This window comes from Aristolochia californica, unplaced genomic scaffold (assembly GCF_029961685.1).
Source record: "Aristolochia californica isolate CCGP_79_NKW_82.1479 unplaced genomic scaffold, dmAriCali1.0.hap1 SCAF_1, whole genome shotgun sequence".
Lineage (NCBI taxonomy): Eukaryota > Viridiplantae > Streptophyta > Magnoliopsida > Piperales > Aristolochiaceae > Aristolochia > Aristolochia californica.
In genome coordinates, this window is record NW_027181770.1 from 3,243,136 (window position 1) to 3,264,239 (window position 21,104).

General features: G+C 37.8%; 2 protein-coding genes across 4 annotated transcripts; one reads left to right on the forward strand and one right to left on the reverse strand.

Moving 5' to 3' along the window:
• The first annotated feature begins 500 nt into the window (after window positions 1-500).
• LOC137942551 (histone-lysine N-methyltransferase ATX4-like) lies at window positions 501-9,715 on the forward strand. The gene is made up of 24 exons (XM_068788252.1): window positions 501-1,918; window positions 2,057-2,112; window positions 2,217-2,431; window positions 2,791-2,915; window positions 3,202-3,300; window positions 3,438-3,506; window positions 3,598-3,666; window positions 3,829-3,914; window positions 4,024-4,107; window positions 4,216-4,351; window positions 5,290-5,386; window positions 5,497-5,596; window positions 5,756-5,880; window positions 6,159-6,304; window positions 6,400-6,504; window positions 6,927-6,991; window positions 7,110-7,335; window positions 7,799-7,891; window positions 8,003-8,059; window positions 8,218-8,307; window positions 8,521-8,607; window positions 8,863-8,937; window positions 9,197-9,297; window positions 9,390-9,715. Exons 1-24 carry the CDS (start codon window positions 944-946, stop codon window positions 9,478-9,480), a joined length of 3,372 nt encoding a protein of 1,123 aa, XP_068644353.1. The 5' UTR covers window positions 501-943; the 3' UTR covers window positions 9,481-9,715.
• Window positions 9,716-12,088: 2,373 nt separating this feature from the next.
• On the reverse strand, window positions 12,089-20,966 carry LOC137942561 (uncharacterized). 3 transcript variants are annotated; one of them, XM_068788278.1, is made up of 6 exons: window positions 19,876-20,966; window positions 16,434-17,094; window positions 14,954-15,099; window positions 13,665-13,750; window positions 13,466-13,552; window positions 12,089-13,199 (listed from the first exon to the last, which is right to left on the reverse strand). In XM_068788278.1, the coding sequence occupies exons 1-6, from the start codon at window positions 20,594-20,596 to the stop codon at window positions 12,852-12,854; spliced, it is 2,049 nt and encodes a 682-aa protein (XP_068644379.1). In that variant the 5' UTR covers window positions 20,597-20,966; the 3' UTR covers window positions 12,089-12,851. The 3 variants fall into 3 exon arrangements, with proteins under 3 accessions (XP_068644379.1, XP_068644371.1, XP_068644364.1); XM_068788270.1 differs by having other exon boundaries at window positions 13,466-13,549; window positions 13,665-15,099; XM_068788263.1 differs by having other exon boundaries at window positions 13,665-15,099.
• Window positions 20,967-21,104: the final 138 nt, after the last annotated feature.

Genomic DNA, 21,104 nt, shown 5'->3' on the forward strand with positions numbered 1-21,104 from the left:
GACACTACACTCCCGCAGAAGCCCGCACTAAGCGACGTGCAGCTCGCAAGTGTGTATCGTGAGACATCGAAACAATGGGCAATTTTCCTCACCGAAACTCATCTCGTTGTTGAACGAATTTCGACCATTGAGTACTGAAATTGTTGGCGGAAATTGATTGAGAGTTGAGACTCGGAAGCACAAGAAAGCGAGACATTAGCAGACATAAAGGAGAAGCCTGCAATGCCGCGAGGAAACAAAAGTGGTGTAAAGTAACCATTAACGAGTACCGGACCTAGTTGTGTTATAGTAACTAGTAATCCGTTGCACCAGGCGGAGCATCGAAGACGAAAACTGGTAAGTCCGGAAGTCCTCTTCTTCACGACAATCCTGAAAAGAAAGGGGACGGGTTTAATTGTCCGCTGCGGCCTGCGGGCAGTGGCTGGGCACACTGGGACTGGGAATATTAGTCATAGAACGAGTCGAACAACCAGAACATCTCTCTCACTGAACCCAAAAATCTGTCTCACGCGCTCCTTTTCCTTTTCGCTCAATTCGACTGCGAATGTTGGAGCCAAAAACAATACGAAAAGGGTAAACAATCCCAATATTTTATTGTAATCGTATTGTGTATTTAGTCATCTATCTATCCTTTCCGTCGAAGAGGGAAGAAGCTGATGAAGCCCACGGGACGAACGAATCCCCAATTCCACGACGGCCGGAACTCGTGTGCTAAAACTGAATTCCCGTTTATTTAGCAGCAATTCTTGTTCGCTTTGCTGCCAGTCCCACGGAATTCTGCCGAAGATTGGACTGTTTTAATCTTGCGAAAGGCAATTTTCTTGGAACTTATTTTTTCGGTCGAATTCTGCAGATCGAACCCTTGTTCCGTCTCCCAACTTAGGGTTCCCGAGGGAATTTCATTAGGTCGCGGTCGTTTGGTTTTGTTATCTTTTATTTCGGGATGATAATCAAACGGAGTCTCAAGTTGAAAATGCCGAATCTGAAAAGATGCAGAGCGCAGGATTCCGCCTGCGAGGATGACGACTCGCCGTCCAAGGCGAAGAAACGGAAGTTGAAGCATAATGCGTTTTCCCCTATTGATCTGCTTGGGAGCGTTTCTGCCGGAAGAATTCTTTTCCCTACGGAAGGATTTCGCCGAAGGCTTGGGGGAGATCAGGAAGATTTCAGCAGCGCTGCCGGCTCATGGTGCACCGAAGTCTCTTACTCCGGCGAAGTCGAATCTGAATCGAGGAGCCGAGACCGCCAGAACGATAAGAGTCCCGCCGAGGTTATCCGACCCCCACTCGTTAAAACTTCGCGTGGACGCGTCCAGGTACTCCCTTCCCGTTTCAATGATTCTGTTCTTGAACCGTGGAAGAAAGACAAAGCCAAAACGAAGGCCTCGGAACCTGAAATCGAGCCGGAGGTCACCCCAAAAGAGGCGAAGAACGAGATATTCGGCTTTAAAAAGCCAAAATTCGAGATTGAGGACACTAAGCATCTTTGCAAGACGGAGAAAATTAGCTGCCGAATTTCTAATTTTCCAGCATTACTGGACGGAGAGGAGGAGCAGTCGACATGGTTCAGGAACTTTGACGGCAGAAAATATTCTACTTCACGCAGTTCTCTTACGTCCATTCACGAGCAGTTTGTCGAGGTTGAGAAGTCTGCACCATTGATTCAAAGTGGAAAGTTATGTTCCGCAGTTGTTGAAAGAACAGGGAAAGACATCAATGAGAAGAGGAAAGATTTTTACAGGCCGGAAGAGTTTGTTTTGGGTGACATTGTTTGGGCAAAACCGGGAAAAAGATATCCTGTGTGGCCAGCTATTGTAATTGATCCCATGTTGCACGCTCCTGAAACGGTTCTGAATTCGTGTATACCAGGAGCTATCTGTGTCATGTTCTTTGGTTACTCTGGAAATGGAAAAGAAAGGGTAACCCACCTTCCTCTCTCTCTCTCTCTCTCTCTCTCTCTCTCTCTCTCTCTTCGTCTCACTCTCTTTGTGTATTTTTATCTTATACCTGTTCGTTTTCTAATCAAATGTTGTGTGCTTGTTACTGGTCATAAGCAGGATTATGCCTGGGTGAGACACGGAGGACTTTTTCCATTCATAGAATACTTAGACAGGTTCGTGCTCGTAGTTTATTCCCTTTCGCATATTTTGCTTTATACGTCAAAAATCCAGAAAAGTATCCTTAGGTGGATATTTTTGGAAATTCTTGTTTTTCCAGGTTTCAGGGGCAGACTCAATTGTATAGAAGTAAACCAAGTGACTTTCGGATGGCTATAGAGGAGGCATTCTTAGCAGAGCACGGTTTTGTAGACATGCATGTGCAGGAGATGAATGCGGCTGGACACCAAGGTTGTAATCCATCTGCTCCAAGAGAAATCCAGGAGGCCACTGATTCAAACCAGGATCAGGAATGTCTCTCTCACAACCTGGCAAGTCTTCTGAAACTAGCCTAGACTTTACATGTCTCATTACTAAATAATATATAATCAGCATTTCTTCACATGCATATTCACCCATTTTGACCACAGTTTTGCTGCCTTTGTATTTTATTTTGATCCCGTGGTGCTGGTCTTTAATAAGCATATGGTTGTTGTAATTTCTGAAAATTTTACTGCTAAAGAAAAGTAATTTCTGGAATTTTTAAGATGAAGTCCAAATCATCAGAGCAGAAAAAAATCCAAAATATTTTCATTCTGTGAATATGCGTTATTTCAATCAATTACGAACAGCCATGAGGCTTAACTTCTTGTCCATTCTTTTGTAGCTTATCCTTAATATTTTTCTGTAGAAAGTTGCTGGGGAAAGAGAATTTGAAAATGTCTGTGATAGCTGTGGTTCACGCCTTCCAGAAAAGGCACAGAAAGATGCAAAAAGCTATCTTACCAAAGGCCAATTGTTATGTCAACATTGCTCAAAGGTTTGTTTGGCATGTTAGCACATCATCTGCTCCCACCATTTGGTGGGCAATACTCGCATATTTCCAGTATAACATACTATGTAAAAATATGCATCTAATTTTGCTTCCTTTTTTATTTAAAAAAAAACGTTTCTTTTTTTAATCTACTAAATCTTTCTAAACCTGAGAGATCTGAATGGGATATTGATTGGTTTGGTGCTTTTATGTGCCATAGAAGAAAGTTTCTGCATTTATTGCTGGAGTTCAGGTCTATAACTTAACCATTGTCTAATTTTCTTTCTTTCAGGAGGTAAGCCAAGACCGAAAACTGGCACGAATTTGTGACAGCTGTGGTTGCCTTAAGTTCATGAGCAAAGGCCAGACATTGTGTACCCATTGTGCTAAGGTTTGTCATCCCCTCAAATTGTCTCTAGGGTATTTCACAATAGCAGCTTAGTGCTGTTAAACATGTGTTAGAGTCTAACTAACAATTTCTGGTATCTGATGAGCTTCTAATGGTTAGTTAACTTTCTTTTATTGCAGTTACTAAAGGCTAAACAATACTGTGGCATATGCAAAAAAATTTGGCATCATTCTGATGGTGGTAGTTGGGTGAGACAGATTGATGCTCTTATAATCTGATTTTCCTGTACTCTCTGTATGATATTCTTATGGGTATTGTGGCACTTCCTGTCTATTGTAGGTTTGTTGTGATGGTTGTAAAGTTTGGGTTCATGCTGATTGTGACAAGTTTTGTAGTAACAATTTTAAGGTAGGCAGATGTATAATGTTTTCATCCATTTATCATCATTCTTTTTTCTGTAATAACTTTCATTATTCAAAAAAATAAAAATATATATTTCCCTCTATGAGGATATTCAGTTGTGAAGTCCTATATGTTGTTACTGATTTGATTACCTTTCATTTGTCAAAGGATCTTGAGGATTCTGATTATTTTTGCCCTGAATGTAAAGCAAAGTCCAACTTTGAGTTGTCAGATACAGATAAGCTGCAGACTGTGTATGTTAATCAATTTATCTTCTGTCATAGTTGATCTTAACATATGATATCTTATATTGTATTTTGAGCTTTTGTTATTGATTTCTTACTTTAAACTGCTTTTGAACAGATCAGGTAACGACCATGAGCTTCCTGACCAGGTCCCCGTTGTGTGTTCGGGTGTGGAAGCAATATACTTTCCATCTTATCATTTGTAAGACGATTAGACTTCTCGCAAAATTTATGGTTTATAGAAGTTTTGAAGAGTATACTACTTTTGTACTGATTTTTTAATACTGCTTTTATATCTTTGTTGTACCAGCGTTGCTTGCTTGTGTGGCTCATGTGGTTCAAAGAAGCGATCACTAAGTGACTGGGAGAGGCATACAGGGTCGAGAAAAAAGAACTGGAAAATTTGTGTTAGAGTGAAAAGTTCGATGATGTTGTTGGAACATTGGGTATGAAAATGAAATGGATATTTTTTTATTTTTTATTACTTTCTGAGAATTGAGAGTTTCATCATGCTTTTTATAGCATCTCATAATCACTAGTAATGAGTATTGCTAATTTTCTCTGTAAAATTCTTATTTAGTACATGAATGTTTACTCTGCTACATGGAAAGCTTAATCTGCATTTAATTGGATTTTGTGTTCGATGTGAAATTTTTGGTCTCAACATGTAATGGACTGCATATGGGGCCCATGCATGCTGATTGTGCATTTCTGAAAAGAGAAGCATAAATACTGGAAGTTAAGTGGTTTGAGTGCTGAATAAATACAAATATCTTGAGGAAAGTTTTTCCTAATACTTTCTCTTTTCACTTTAAATTCCAAAGGTCCTGTAATTTGTACTGGATCTTTCTTTAAATTTCAAGGGTTCTGTAATTTGGACTGGATTTTTTAAAATTAATATCATCTTCATTGTACCTTTTGTGAGTTACCTGAATTAGGCTCTAAGCAGTTGGACTTGGACATCTGAAAATTAAGCCTGTGAAGCTTTTAAGTCATAGCATGTATTGCATTTAAAATTCATTTTAGTACTATCCTTGTCTTACATCATCCGAATGCTTGCATTGATGATCATCTAATTTTTTTAGTCTGTTGAAAAAGCTTTTTCTGAATCTAGTATTGATGTTTTTTCAAACAGTTAATTCTGTAGAACCTTTTCTATTTGCTTGCATTTGGAAACTTTATCTACTTGGGTTGCCTAGTGTCTTTAAGTATCCATCAAAGCATTCTGTTGTTTCATAAGGGGTTTTACTGGTTCTGCTAACACATCTTATTTCATGCTGATAAATGGCTCCTACAGGTTCATTTATCCATAAACTTTTTATTCAAGATATTTCCAATTCATTGACTTTTTTCTTTTATTAACTTTGCCCAATGAATGGTGCAGATTTCAGAACATCGTTCACATATTTCTCCTACTGCTGTTACTGTTAAATGGCCACCTATGAAATCAAGGAAACAGAAGCTGATTGCTTTCTTGCAAGGTAAACTGTTTATCTTATCCATTGTTTATTATCCATCTATCTCAGTAGCTGTGGTAAAAGGTTCTAGAAGATATGGAAGAAGCTAAATAGTTCTTATTTTGTTGTAGCAGAGAAGTATGAGCCAGTGTATGCCAAGTGGACAACAGAAAGATGTGCAATTTGTCGATGGGTAGAAGACTGGGATTACAATAAAATCATCATCTGCAACAGGTTTTTCCACTATCCACTTGGTTCTTTAGTTTACTTGGTCAATATGCATTTTTGTTTCTGAAAGCAAATTCAGTGTGAGGAGAAAATTGTACTAGTCCATATAATCCGCTGGGAACTGTATAAGATATACTACTTATATACTTCTAATTCATGCTCCAGATGTCAAATTGCAGTCCACCAAGAATGTTATGGAGCCAGAAGCATACGTGATTTTACTTCTTGGGTTTGCCGAGCTTGTGAAACGCCTGATGTCAAACGGGAGTGTGGCCTTTGCCCTGTAAAAGGCACGTTTGAAGATTTATGAGTTGCTTATCACCTCTATACGAGGCCTTGTTTGCGAGTGTTGTCTTTGGAATGGTTTTTATTCCATGATTGTTTTAACTGTGAAAATGCTAATACAGTATGCCACTTTATTCTGTTGTTCTGGTTCTGGTGATCATAAACTATGAAGCATTAATAAAGCATGTTACTACTGTTGCTTAAAGCAGCTAAAGGATTTACCAGCTGATGGAAGATGTAATTAGGACGAGCTCATATGCTCTCTTTTTTTCTTAATCCTCAGGAGGTGCTCTAAAGCCAACTGATATTGACTCATTATGGGTTCACGTCACATGTGCTTGGTTTCAACCAGAAGTTTCTTTCTCAAGTGATGAAAAGATGGAGCCTGCAGTTGGCATCCTGAAAATTCCTTCAGACTCATTTACAAAGGTTCAAATGTTATTCTTGATAGAGCTTGTGATTTTAATAGATTTGTGTTTTGTGCTCAGAAACAGAACTTATTTTATATTTGCTTGGATCTTTAGGTGTGTGTCATATGCAGGCAGGTGCATGGTGCCTGCACACAATGTTACAGGTGCTCCACATACTATCATGCCATGTGTGCATCAAGGGCAGGATACCGCATGGAGGTAAGTACTGAATAGTCTTTTTGCTATTCACGGCCTTAATGAATCCTTGTTTCGGAAAATTCTTTGCAAAACTTGCTGTTAGAGTGCCTCATCAGTCTTCAGCATATGAAAATGAAGAAAGTAAATGGAACACATGTTACTTATATTAGTGGGGGAGAAAAGTCTCTAATATCTGCATTTACTTCATAGTTACCATCATTGTCAGGAATATTGTGCTTGTTTTATGTTGATTGAGACACTACAATTAACACACAAATAATGATAGTTCCCAAAATAAGATAGTCTTTTTAGCTTCGTCATTGTTGTTACAAGTATATTATGGTTATCATTAACAGAAGTCTAAGTTTCATATGAGTATTATCTTTTCAATTACCAATTATTTCTAGTTACCAATTACATGTGTTTGTGCTTGTTTCTTTCAGTTGCATTGCCTAGAGAAAAATGGGAAACAGATAACAAAGATGATTTCATACTGCTCTCTCCACAGGTATACTCTACTAGCTATGCTCTCTCTCTCTCTCTCTCTGTCTCCCCCCACCCCCTTCCCTACCAAGCATCATAGTATAGTTATCCTGGTTTATGTATTCTTGTAATCTTCTTGGCAGGGCTCCAAACCCAGATAATGTTCTTGTCATTCAGACCCCCCTTGGGGTTTTCTCTGCTAAAAGCATGCTCCAGAAGGAGAAACGGATGGGTTCAAGATTAATTTCTTCCAAAAGAACAGAGATTCCAGAGGCTTTAAACTTTCAAAATCATAAGGAAGAGCCTAAATCGGAGACTGAGTCTTCATCTGCTGCCCGCTGTCAGGTGTTTAAGAAGGTGATGAACAAGGTAAACTTAAATATCCAAAACTTGTGCATGTCAACAATCTTGCTTTCTTAACCAATGCTCTTGCCTGTCATTTTTTATACTTTAGTTTCTGCATTGATCACCACCTCATATGTAACAGTGTGCAGAATGAAAAACGCTAATTCTGGTTTCTTGCTGCATTCACGCTGGGCTTTAAACATTTAGTATTTCTGAGCACCTAATCCGTGACATTTTGTTTTTTATGTGTCTGGTAATCTCATTTTTTAGGATGACTAAAGTAGTTTTTAAGTGTTCTTAATTTATTATCTTATTTGATGCATTTAACTATCTTAAATTTTCAGAAAAGGTCTTAAAACACCAAATATACTACTGAGAAGTTGAACACCTTTCTTTCCTTCTCTTCCTCGAGGGGCAGTACTAACAGTCAAATTCTTTCATCTTACATGATTGTTTGACATTTTTAACTTCATTCATTGTCATCCAGTCTGTAAGAAAAGCTGAAGAAGCAATTGCTCACCTAATAGCTGGACCGTCTCATCATTCTTTAGATGCCATTGAGAGCTTGAACTGTTTCAGGGTAATACTCTGATTCTTGTTTTGTGGATAGTTTTTTTACTTGCTTTGCTTTTTTCTTATTTGATCATGAAGACAGTAAGATGTGGTTACCTTCAATATTGTTCATTGACAGGAGGAAAGGGATCCCAGATCGTTTTCTACATTCAGGGAGCGACTTTATTATCTACAAGTAAATTTCCTGCTCTTTTGTCTTTAGACTACTTATTCATTTAACTTTTCTCATTCTTAAGCGTCTCTTTCTGTATCAGCCGTATCTGCTCTTTTGTCTTTAGATGACTAATTCGTTTAGCTTTTCTCATTCTTATGCATCTCTTTCTCTATCTGCAGTCAACAGAACACAAGCGCGTTTGCAGTGGTAGATCTGGAATACATGGGTGGGGTCTCTTTGCAAAGAGAAGCATTCAAGAAGGAGAGATGGTAATCTTTCATTCTGCTTCAACTGTTTTTTTCATCACTGTACTATTCTATTAATGTGAATTTAGACAACAGTATCAGTGTACATGGAAGAAATAAGTCTCAAATCAAATGAAAATATATGCATATGAAGAGGCAAAACCTTTGCGATTAAGAAAACATTTTTTTTTGCAGTTAATGCTTTGCGATCCTATTATATAATGACAATATGTGCAGGTTCTGGAGTATCGTGGTGAACAAGTAAGGCGTAGTGTGGCTGATTTGAGGGAGGCTCGTTATAGACTAGAGGGTAAAGATTGCTATGTGAGTTCTCTTTCTGTCTCTCTGTACTTTAGGTGTGACTTGCTCAAAGAATTCAAATTATCATTTCCTTTACATCTTGAAGAACTCTTGATTTCAATTTCTTGATCTGACTCTTGAGCATTTTGGGAAGCGTGTTCTGGTTCTTTTAAAAGATAAATTGTATTTGATTTAGCTTCCATTAAACTTTGACAATATTTTTTTCCAAAAAAAATATTTTTCTTTCATTCAGCGCATTTACTTTCTATTACTGTGCAGTTATTTAAGATTAGCGAAGAAGTGGTGGTTGATGCTACTGACAAAGGCAATATTGCGCGTCTAATTAACCATTCGGTAAGTCTCTACCTTAAAAAAAATTCTATCTGATCAATAAGCATTTGAAGTTAGTATGCAAGTATGTATCATGTCTCCTGTAATTCGTTGTTGAAGGGGAGCAATGATTGATGTTACCTTCCTTCTAAGATCTGTGTCTCCTGCCAATGATTGATGTTGCCTTCCCGCTTAAGCTGTGTGTCTCCTGCCAATGATTGATGTTGCCTTCCCTCTAAGCTGTGTGTCTCCTGCTAATGATTGCAATGACTGTTTATGACAGTGCACGCCTAACTGCTATGCAAGGATTATGAGTGTGGGCGGTGAAGAGAGCCGTATTGTACTAATTGCCAAGACAAATGTCTCTGCGGGAGATGAGTTAACGTAATAATAATCTCTTCTCTTTATGGATCTTTTTTGGGTTTGATGTATAATTATTTATTTATTTACTGTCTGCGCTCTCTTGTTGATGACAGGTATGACTACTTGTTTGATCCTGATGAATCGGACGAGTGCAAAGTGCCTTGTCTATGTAATGCCTCAAACTGTAGGAAATTCATGAATTAGGTTTACTAATCCACCATTCTCTATATTATTATTTGTTTTTTTTTAAGCCATTTTGTTTCAAAATTTTCCGAGCTAAAGAAAGCTGGGGCGGTCAGGCTGGTTTCGATCAATGTAAATCGTGTGTATATTGGTACTGATGAAGAACCAACCATTCATCTTGTCAATTTGTAAGCTAATTCAAAATGGGTTTTTGTCTGATGAAGTTTCAAGTCTAAGCCAATTATATTGTATTACAATGATTTTTTCTTTTCAATCAAAATTAGTGATTAAAGTGTGTATTTTGTCCCTTTGCAATTAAAGTTTCGTGTCTCAGTCAAAAGAAGCATGGGGTGGATACATGACAAGTTGTCCTTGATCTCAAGGCTGTATTTGGAACATAGAAAGTGTGAGACAAGAAAAGAAAAAAAAGTGTTTTTTTTTTCTTTCGATGCTTATGAAAAAAGAAATGTAATTTAAACTTGTTTGGATACATGTAGATAAAAAAATTATTAATATTTTAAATTTTTGATGATTAAATTTTGTTTCCCCCAAATTCTATAATTTTGTGACTGAAAATTTATTAACTAAATTTTTTATTCTCTCAATGATTTTTTGTTGCTAAAAAATAAAAAATATCTTTCTCTTTTCTTTTGGTTTCCAAATAAGCCCTAAGGAGGGGTTAGTGCACAATGTATGTACGCAAGGAAAGTGGAATACACTGAAAAGTATTTTCCCAAGGGAAAGTGAGAGGAAATGTAAAGTACTTGTTTGTGTTAATGTACGCAATGAAAAGTATAGCGTAAAGTGCATATAGATTATTTATTAAATAAAATATTTTGATATATTTGACTATCAAAAAATTAAATTAATATTAGTTAATAAATAAAATATATTAAATATAATAATTAAATAAATACTTACTTTTATATTATTAAATATGTAATCGAATTTTAATTTTGTAATATCTAAATATGAAATAATTATACAAATATCGTACTACATACCATACTACACAAATATCGTAATAATAAAAATAAAAATAATACAAATATAACTTAATCGCCTTTTTATTGTAAAAAATTATATTTGTTCATACAAAAGTACAACACACAAAATATTTAGTGGCGTTAAAACATAATAGTCAATAATTTTGCTACATCTGAATTGTTAAAACATCTTGATAATATGATGCTGTTGCATATTGTACTACGGACTCCCTCTGAGTACGTGCAACTAGAATAAATTATTAAAAATAAATAATAAAATATAACATAAGTGAATATGATAAATAAATAAATTATTTTTTAATAACATAAGATATGTTTTAACATCAAAAATACTAATTTAATACAATAATAAAAAAAATGTAATTAATAATATATTATTACAAAATTTAAAACCATTGGTTTAATTAATTATAGCAATGGGATAATTAAACCAAAATAATTTATCAAATATTTATTTTAACAATATTTTAACTATGACTATTAAATCACTAATTTAAAATAGTAATTATAAAATAAATATATTAAAAATATAAATTATTACGACGATTTAATTTTTCCTAACTTAGGAAAAATTAAACTATCATCTTCCTCACAGCGCGCATCGTCTTCCTCAGTGGCGGGAGACTACGACGACGAGCCAACTAGCAAAGGCGACGGAGGCAACGGGCTAACGGGTGACGACAACAAAGGCGACGGGCCAACAGGCAACAGCGACGGAGTTGACACTCCAACTGTACGCCGAGAGGGAGGCCAAGAGGCTTTGCGACAAAGGTTTGGCCTCCCGTGCTCTGGGACAGAGGTCGAGAGGGAGAGGAGAGGGAGGCCGAGAGAGAAGAGAAGTCGAAGTAGGGCGATTGAAATCACTGAAGTCACGAGCACGACAGAGAAATATTTTTTCTCCGAAACCTCGTTCAATAGAGGTTCCTTCCCGACAGCCCAAGCCCGAAATGTATTTTAACTATGGGAAGTGAAATCAGAACTCGACCCCTCTAATTTCACTTACCATCATTTTATGCCTGAAACAGGAGAAAGCGGAATACAACTATATTTCACTTTCTCCCGTCACTAGTGCGCACTAACGCATTTGGCCCACTTTCTGCCCACTAACATGCCCTAAAAGTTTTCTCCCAAAAGATAACATTCGTCAAGTACGGCTTCATAAAGCTCTTTGTATAAATATAATACAATAATAAAAAAGCAAAAACGAAAAGTGAATACATCGAGAACTTTTACAATATTTATGATTAAATATTAAAAAAAAAAGTAAAATGCGTATAAATCGAGAGCTAAGAACCATATGATACTATAATTCAATTAAGGCACTTAAAAGAAAGGAGGTTTATATGCCTTAAAAGAGTAGCATTAGTAAAATATTCAAGTAAATTGGTCTTTACATTACAAGTTAGATTCTCAAAATGTTAGTATTGATGAAAAACCCTGATTGAATTATGTTTTCTCGGATTTGGACCTCATTGAGTTTATTTTTATAACACTAAAAAATATAACTAATTACTTTTTCACAAAATTAGTTCTTAAGCAGATTTAAATGAATTAAGTAAATAAGCTAAGAAATAACATTTTTTAAACATTAAAAAACATCTGCAAACAATCCCCCCCCCCCCTCTCGTAGAATCATAAGCCAACCGAAGATATCTAGTTTTACTGTTTTGCCTGACAATTTCCTCCCATCTCATCTATTGCATGACATATCATATTTCTAAAATTCCCTGTTTAATTTATTGGAAATATAATTCAGTTACTTCCCATATCTCTTCATGCATATATCAAACTTCTTAATTACCTTCATTATAATTAGTTTAACGCAATCCCCATCCAGTTCAAGCAAAAATGCCACTTTCAGAGCGACACGCCGGCCTTAGGCCATAAAGCTTGCCCCACTGAAGGCAACAAGAAGAGCCTCACAATGTTTGCAGGCTGGATGTGTTACGTCGTCAACAAGCAAACGAAGAAAAAAAATAAAGAGTTAACGGTCTCCAATTTACCTGAGAGACACCCCATGGAAACGATATGTTTCAACATCTACGCGAGTCACACCCAGAAGAAAGCCCCGAAGATCCACTGCAAAACACACAAGGAAAAACCCTCCAAGGAAGACTGGTCAGTATAGGAAGCCATGGAAGAGAAAGTTACGACCTTACGTTCCCTAGTGTAGAAGACCACGGTCAATTGCACAAAAAGAAAATTATAAAACGAATAGGTTAGCAATGATTGCTGCTTTCTTCTGATACCTTCAGGGATAAGCAACACTGCACGACTAAAACAGCAAAGATGAGGAAAAAAAAACTGCGATCAGATACACATAAAAAAGCACCCACGACTTGCAAATAGGGACTGGCATTGAAAAAGCATGGAATAAAAATCGTCTCAATGTGTACTTCCAGGAGAATTAGGTATCCGACTTAAATTTACCCTACACTCAACCAACTCTGGCTTCGAAGCCTCACAAACTTCAGAATCATCAGAAATAACAACTCCAGAAGGGGAATCACATTGATGCTCCTCATGATTGACATAAGAATCAGCTTCTTTATTTTCCTCACTGGGTGGCAGCTTGGCCACTTTTTCAGTATTCTCCTGGAAATCCTCCAACCCCTCAGCTGCTTCCTCATCATGAACTGGATATGATTTTTTCAGTGCAGCATCAGGAGCTGATAGTACAGGCCTCTCCACTTGCATTTCTTCCTTCTGCTTCTTATAGAGTGCCATAGATCTCTACAAAAGCCAAACAAAAAATACAGATAAGTGATCTCACGTTGTCTAATTAAAGTAACAAACATGTCTTTCCTAGTATTTTCCCCTCAACGCATCATTACACGTGGAGTTTGCACCAAAACAAGAACTCTGATGAATCCAGCAAGCAGATTCATCTGGGACATAATTGTTATTTAAAACTTGGGGTGATCCATAATACATAAATAGTCTCAAAATGTAACTAATTATAGGCTATCATCTTTGGAAATAACAATCCAACAATGTACCTCAAAAATAGTTTCAGTAGACTCAGGGAAGAGCAAAGCCCTGAGATTGTTATCACAGTGTAAGGGCCTCACTTCTGTAGAATCCTGCTAAAAGAAATAAAAGCAAAAGTTTGGACACGGTCAAAAACTGAAAGTAGAGTAAATAAAACCATAAAATTTATAGAATTTTGTAAAAAAAAATGTAGACAGACAACAATACCTCTTTCAAGACATCTTTGGTGGTACTGATCCAACTACTAAGGTCCTTTTCCATTCCCACCAAGTCCATGCACTGCTTATGCAATTCTGGAGAAGCAAGATTCACTGAGATGTCAAGCTTAGAAAGATAAACACTACAAAAACTGGGATCTTCTTCAAGCTTAGATGGCTTAAGAGGCTCAGGAGTCTTTTCTTTGACTATGCTGGAACCAACTTCAGCAGCTTTCTGTGCAGACGGGGTATTTCCAGATCTTTTTATTTCAATACTTTCAGCAGGCAATCGTTCAGGCCGGTTCCGCTCATTGCGCATCCGCTGCCCAGATTGTCCAGCAGTCCACATTTCATCTGGTGGGGCTCTTCCAGGATAATCTCCCTCTTTAGGACAAACTGGAAATTCCATATTTACATTTCCATTTTGCCCCTTCCAAGAATCAGAGCTGATATCCCACCCCCGGTTGCCCATAGACTGTCGACTTGGGTCCCAGTCAGGCCTTGCATAAATATGAGATTCCTCTCCAAAGACTCCATTACTTCCATCCCACCCATGGAAGTGAGGAGGGACAGAATCATCTGCAGGATTTTGCCACCCAAATGGACGGCCAGGATCATGCCAAGGAACCCCAGTGTGATTCAATTCTACTGAGGGCCTGACACCAAAAAGAGGTGAAGGGAATTGCTGGACAACAGGATGAAATCCACCGGCTGGTGGACCATGTTGAAAAGGAATGAACCCATTGGAAACAGGTGGAGGCCAGTTTGGGATGCCCTTCCAAGCATTATTCCCTTGACCTCTGCCCATGCTACTGGAATCGCCAGCTCTCTTGTAACGGTTCAACCTCCGGTCACCAGTAGGGGCTCTAGAATCATCTTCTGACAAACCCATGACAGATGAGCTTTCAACTCCATGTCTAAAAGGAGGAGGTGGAGGGAGAACACTGGGTGAAGTGCTGGAAATAGCACTTGTTCTATTAAAAGATGAACTAGCTGGAGTCGACTCTCGACGATGTGACTCTGCCTGGGTAAAATCTTCCCCTATGGGCTTTTCAAAAGGGAACTCTTGACCTCTATCATCATAAATTGAATGTTCCCTAAGATCCCTGGACCCACTACTCCTACGTCCTAATTCGTCAATATCAACGCTCCTTCGGGCACTGATTCGGTTTGAGTACCGCCGATCCCCACTTGTGGATGATGGGGATTTTTCTGTCATGCGAACAGGTGATACCTGGCGCACCAACTTTGGTGATCTTTCATATAGTGGCCCCATTGCATTTTCAGCAGATAATTCACCTGAATAACTATCAGTTTTCTGTTTAGGCCTCTCTATATACTGAGACTCAGAAGTCCTTTCAGAAGCATCTCTTGTACTGCTGCGTCGATATCTTTCACTAGGCAGTGAGTCCCTATTAACAGATTCTGACTGCTTCATCTCGTGCCTAAACGCAAACAGGAGCACAAACACAATTAACCATTTACTTTTTGAATGGCAAATACAATTAGTGATAATGTATATAAAAAATAAAATTTCAGCAAGCAGGTTCTAGAAAATCATCTTTAATTGCATTCTAAAAGCAAATTATGTATCTATTGTAAATTCCTTCCTCTTTCTGATGAAATCTTGCTGCTTCAAACAAAAACCTAGAGCCAAGTTATCAGGCTTTTCCTTCTTAAAAAATGCAATCAACTTTCACAGAAAACTGGAAAAAGATGAAATCAACAGAATAGGAAGAAGAGGTCAAATAAACTGGGATACAAAAGTTAACTTTCATTTAAAAATAAAAGTCGCATTACAGTTCCAAAAATCTCAATTTGAATATTGAACTTATACTCGCAGGATGATACAACGGAATGTTCACATAGATATCAAAGATAGCAGAAAACCAAAAACTGCCTAGATAGATAGTTTAAGAAACAACATGGGTGAAGCAGATAAAAGGCCTCATGTTGCACAGATACTTGAGAAGTAGGTAGAATTGAGCTTCCATTTGGAGAAAAGACAGAAAAAATGCACATTTCAGCAATCAATATGGAACCATCCAGAAAAGATGTTGTTAGAATATACTAGCAGCACTCGTAACCTCTCTGTCGACCCATATTTAGCAATGATATTTTTTAAAAAGGTTACGCAATGGTATCTGACAAGAAAATGTTAAATGAGCCTATGCAAGTCCATGTAAAAGGAGTTTTAATGTGTATACAACACAAAGTACCTGAGACTGTCATATACTCTAGTCAATACAATAAAGGTGAAGAACAACAAAAAGTTAAAATCATAAAAAAAATGAGAGCAATAGCTCCTCCAATACTCTCATCAGGCAATGGAAGTAGCCATGAGCAAGAGAACTTTAAAAAAACTAAAAAAAATAAAAAAAATGTGAAAGAGAAACACAAAACATGGAGCAAAACAACATCAAATACACAACCAAAATTATATGAGAAATAACGGAATAAAAGCCTTCTGACAACAGATACTTATATGTCACTGTCATGGTGACAAAGAAAACACGTAAAAGCAGATACCAACTGAAACAACCTATTTAGAACAAAAAAAAAATCACTTTCAGTCCAAACTAGTGCTCACAACATCCAGAAAAGAAATATTATCGTGAGTGTTTCTTGGTTTTTGTACTTTGCAACAATTACTCTTTATAATGTACTATTCTCCTTCAGGAACTCATTCAATGAAAATTTTCTCATCATTATCAAATAACTGAAAGAGAAATTCAACGAAATTTTTCAACAAAAATAGAAATCCAAGAAAAATAAGCACCTGTCTGTATCTTGACCAGCAGGGGTACCAGAACTCGGAGAATTTCTCCCATGGTTACTGCTTGGTCTACAATCAACAGCTTCTGAATGGTGTGAACGTGATTTAGACCGCCTCTTCTCACCTGGGGAGTCCAATTTGCTGCTGCTTGATGCATTTCTTTCCACATCGGACAGCAGTTCCTTTGCACCTTGAGCCTTCATATCATCATAATCCTCATTATCATCAGGAGATATTTTTCTTCCATTGTAGTCCTTGTATCTGGTACCTTGGTCTTCAGTATGAGAACTACCTTCAAAACTATTCTCCTGAAGCTTAGCTTTCTTGTGACGGCTCTCTGAAGTCTTATTTTCGTCTCTAGAATATTTACTGTCAGGCCTATCAGTTGTACGATCTCTAGAGGAGCGCTCATCTCGATACTTATCATCTTTGTACCTATGATCTCTCTCAGAATCATCTCTATGTTTGTCCTTGTGCCTATCATTCTTATGTTTTTCATCTTTATATTTTCCATTCCTCTGGTGGTCTTCCCTTGACAAACGTCTATCATCATCTACATCATCCTTCACATCTTTAGTACCAGAACCATCAATTCTCTTCTTGACTCGTTTCTCATATTCTTTCTCCAAGACAGGGCTGAACAACTCCGCATATGCTGAAAACTCTGTAGAATTACAAACAAAACAGTAAGTAATTAAAAAAACATATCACCACTGGCACATTTAACATGTCAGTTGACAACTATTCACAGAGATTTTTCTTGAGGCAACTAAATCAATATGAATTACATAAATGAAAATCAAAAGAGACTCAGGTTCATACTAGCAGCAACAGATGATAACATGTTATCTTCTTTAAATTAATTATAACAAAAGAAACAGAGAAGTAGCTAACATGGATGCAACCAGGATTGCTCTTGAGAAGATGAACACAATACATTCTGTTTCATCTCTTTCCTTTTGAATGTTCAAACATGATAAGCATTAACAGAAGTGATACTACATAAAATAAAATAAAATAAAACAGAAGTGATACACAAATCAAGGCAAAGGCCATACAACCCAAATAGAAAGCCTAAACAAAGTCTAGGATCTTCTACATAGCACAATAACCATACATACCGGAACCACATAACTATCAAATTTATGCAGAAGGTAAGATAAGTAAGTGCAAACTAGATACTTCACCATATTAAAAGTAGGTAATTAGTATACCAATTTTTCTAGACTAGTACCAAAAAAAGTAAATGTACCCAAAACACATCACCTACCATAGGAGTTTATCAGACAATGGACAAGAATAAATGCTCGTCCAAATATAAGGAAGATCAAAGAACGAAAGCTTCCATGCATGATAGAATAGAGCACCAAAATAGGGCCTCCTCTCAAATCATGGAGCACAATAGACCATTACTTATACATGTAGTTTCTAGAATGAGGAAAAAAACCATTACAAGGACTTTGTAGCGAATACAATTTCCACAATCTGATTCAACCAAAGATCATTCATTCTATACAAAATGGTTCCCACTACTCTATGAGGCATAAACATATTCCTTAGATGCCAAGATTCATCGTCACTGACAAAAACAGTGTGAGCAAAAAAAATCAACAAGCCAAAACTCCACTGACTGTTGAGGACTCGTAAGAGCTATATCTGAGATAAAAATAATAAAATATATGTAAACTCTCATACTCTTTTTTTCTTTCATTAGAGGTAGTCCTAGACTCCGATGCTCAGTTAACATATAATCTCACGATATTAACACATCAGCCCACCCCCACCCCACCCAAGTTTCATCATGCACAAACTGCTGGAGAAATGAACAACAGAACATAAAGATGATCCTTCAGTTGGGCTTCAGAATTGCTCAAATGCTTAAAAAACAATTAACAATTCAAAAGATTTTGTGATTAGAAGTCCAGCCAGAAGTTAATCCAAAAAAAAAAAAAAAACAACAACAACATGAAAATCACTAAGACAGCTTTGCTAAAATATTCTGAAAATCTTTGCTAATGTGCTGCAATATTCTTCAAAACCACCTCCACCACAACCTCAGACATGGACTGCGCTTCTCATAGGTCATTCGCAGTGAATCATTCAATGAGAAATAGTCCATACATCATAAATGGTGCCACATAAAAATATGACCAAAAGCTTAACATAAAAATTGAGATATTTAAAAATCCTCAACAATCTCCATGGAATAAAACATCTGCAATCATCTTTTCTAGGATGAGAAGTATCACTAGTTGGCAAATGCAAGAGTAAACTTATTAGAGATAAAATCTTTAAAGCTCCCAGTTTCAAACTTCCAGAGAGATAGTGCACATTACTTATCACATGACTTCAACAGCAATCATATCTCTCAACTGCATTGGGGAATAACAATTCATTCTTATAAAACTTTTGCCCTCTAAATTTGAAGCCATCCTTGCAATCACATTTTGAATTTTTACACAGGTAAAAAAACACCTCTTCTAGGTCAATGTTGGTTAGCAACTAAAGTGAATTGTTCAACTGATGAACAATCCAACATAGGCACATCAATATGTTACTGCACAAGATGGCACATTGACTGACTCTCTTATTTTATCTTTCCCAGTTACCGTGAATTTCTTTCATCAGAAGCTCTTTTCTTCCTGATAATGTTACAAAATGGCTCAGAATAAAAACATTAAAATTATTAATTTGAAATGGAAAAGCACATCAATGTTGCACTCCCACAGACATTGAGAGTAGATTAAAGCATACCACATCCACTCTACTTTACTTCATCAGATCCATGCAGAAACAAGATTTCAAAGAAAAAAATCTAATACTTGAAATTGCTACATGGGATTCCCAAAATACAGGATTAATTGCCCAGGCACCAGAGAAGAGAAGAAGTTGACATAAAACAAGGATCGCATCATAAAAAAAAAATGAACAGCTCATATTTTCACACACTTAAACTAAGAAAAAGAAGCTACAGGACAACAAAGACTTCTTCCACTGCCTCACTACAATTTGAACCAAAAGATATCAAATAGAATTCTTCGTGCAGTTGCACCTGCATTACACAACCCTACATGCTACCCTCTATCAAGAGTTTCCATTCATACCTTGCCAGATGTGTACCCCAACACTTCCAAAGAGAAGAGGCAACTAGCCTAACCCCCACCTCCCAAACCAAAGAAAGAAGGGGAGAGAATGCACGCACCAATTCCGATGTTTGTAACATCATTCAAAACACTCAGCCTTGCAGTAGCGCACAGCAAAAGAAAAACGAAAACAAGAAAAAATGAGACTGTGTATCCATGATAGACACATCCTGAAATACACTTCACATTCAGAGTGCGGGATACCTTACATTTTAAAGATGTCACGACTGTAAACAGTTCGATTCATGGTTAGCAAGAAGCAAGTGCAGCACAATTCACAATTGAGGAAACAGTTACCTTACCAGTATTTTCTACTTCTTTCTTATAATAACTCTCTTCCTCACCCATTCGGGCACCTTGCTTCCTACTAATTTCGTTGGTCCCAACGATATCAACTGATTTCTCGCACCTTCCATCTTGACCCTTTTTTTCCCTCTCAGAACCACGCTCCTTCTCCCTGATATCTTTGGAATGAAGCCACTCCTTTCTGCACCCCTCTTTCTCCGATTTCCGCTTCGAATCTACCTTGGCACTTCCCTTCTTCGCCTCCTCATTATCCAGGGAAGAAACCAAAGAGTCTTCTCTCCGATCACCTCCACTCTCGAGTTTTCTGCTCGACTTGCTCCTCGAATCAACGGTCACCATTGACTTGGATGCCGACTCCGTAGCAAGTCCAAAACCATCGTTTTTCATCTCTTTATCCTCCAAACCCTCAACGCGCTCATCGTCTCCCCCATTCCATCGATCGGATCCAACCGTCGAACCAGCCCGATCCTTTCGACGTTTGGAACTCCCATACTCGGCCGAGTAGTCACCGTTTCCGGGTCCAAGCAGATCCTTAACTTTCCTCTTCTCGCCTGAGTCGGAGTCTTTCAAAACCCTAATTCCCGAACTAACTGCCGGCCCTTCTCGAGGCTTCCGCTCTTTCAAGGCCTCCTCCTCATCCGAATCCGTATAATCTCTCGCCTCTTTGGAGATGGACTTGTGCTGCTTGTGAGACTTGTGTCGCGAACTCCGAGGCATGGTAAAACCCACGAGAACCACAAACCCTAATCTAAAACAGTGCGATCGCCGAAACACTAAAAACCAAATGTTCCTTCGGTGTTCACAATAAACCGAAAGCGGACACCAACTAAACAGAGCCGACAGAAGCTAGCCGGAATGGTGACCGGAAATCCGACAGGCTGCGGCGGGAGACACACAGGGGTTGTTGATTGAGCGGCCGCCAAAAGCGAATACTAAGCGCAAGAGGCGTGATTCTGTCCGACGAGAGCGAAAAAGAGAGAAAAAGATAGACAAGTAAAGGCAAAGAAGAAAAATGCAAGGGAATTGAGAGACGCGGTGAGCGATGTCCGGAGTGAGGAGGGAGACGCCAGATGCCCTTTACTGTAATTGTCTTTCGAAAATAAAATGCTACTCCGACGCGTCTCATGGCGAAACGAGGATAATAGCGATCGAATGACGAAAATGCCCCTGCAAGGCACAGAGCCAAACTCGACCGTCGACGGCGTCCTTCTACGATGGGCGGGCT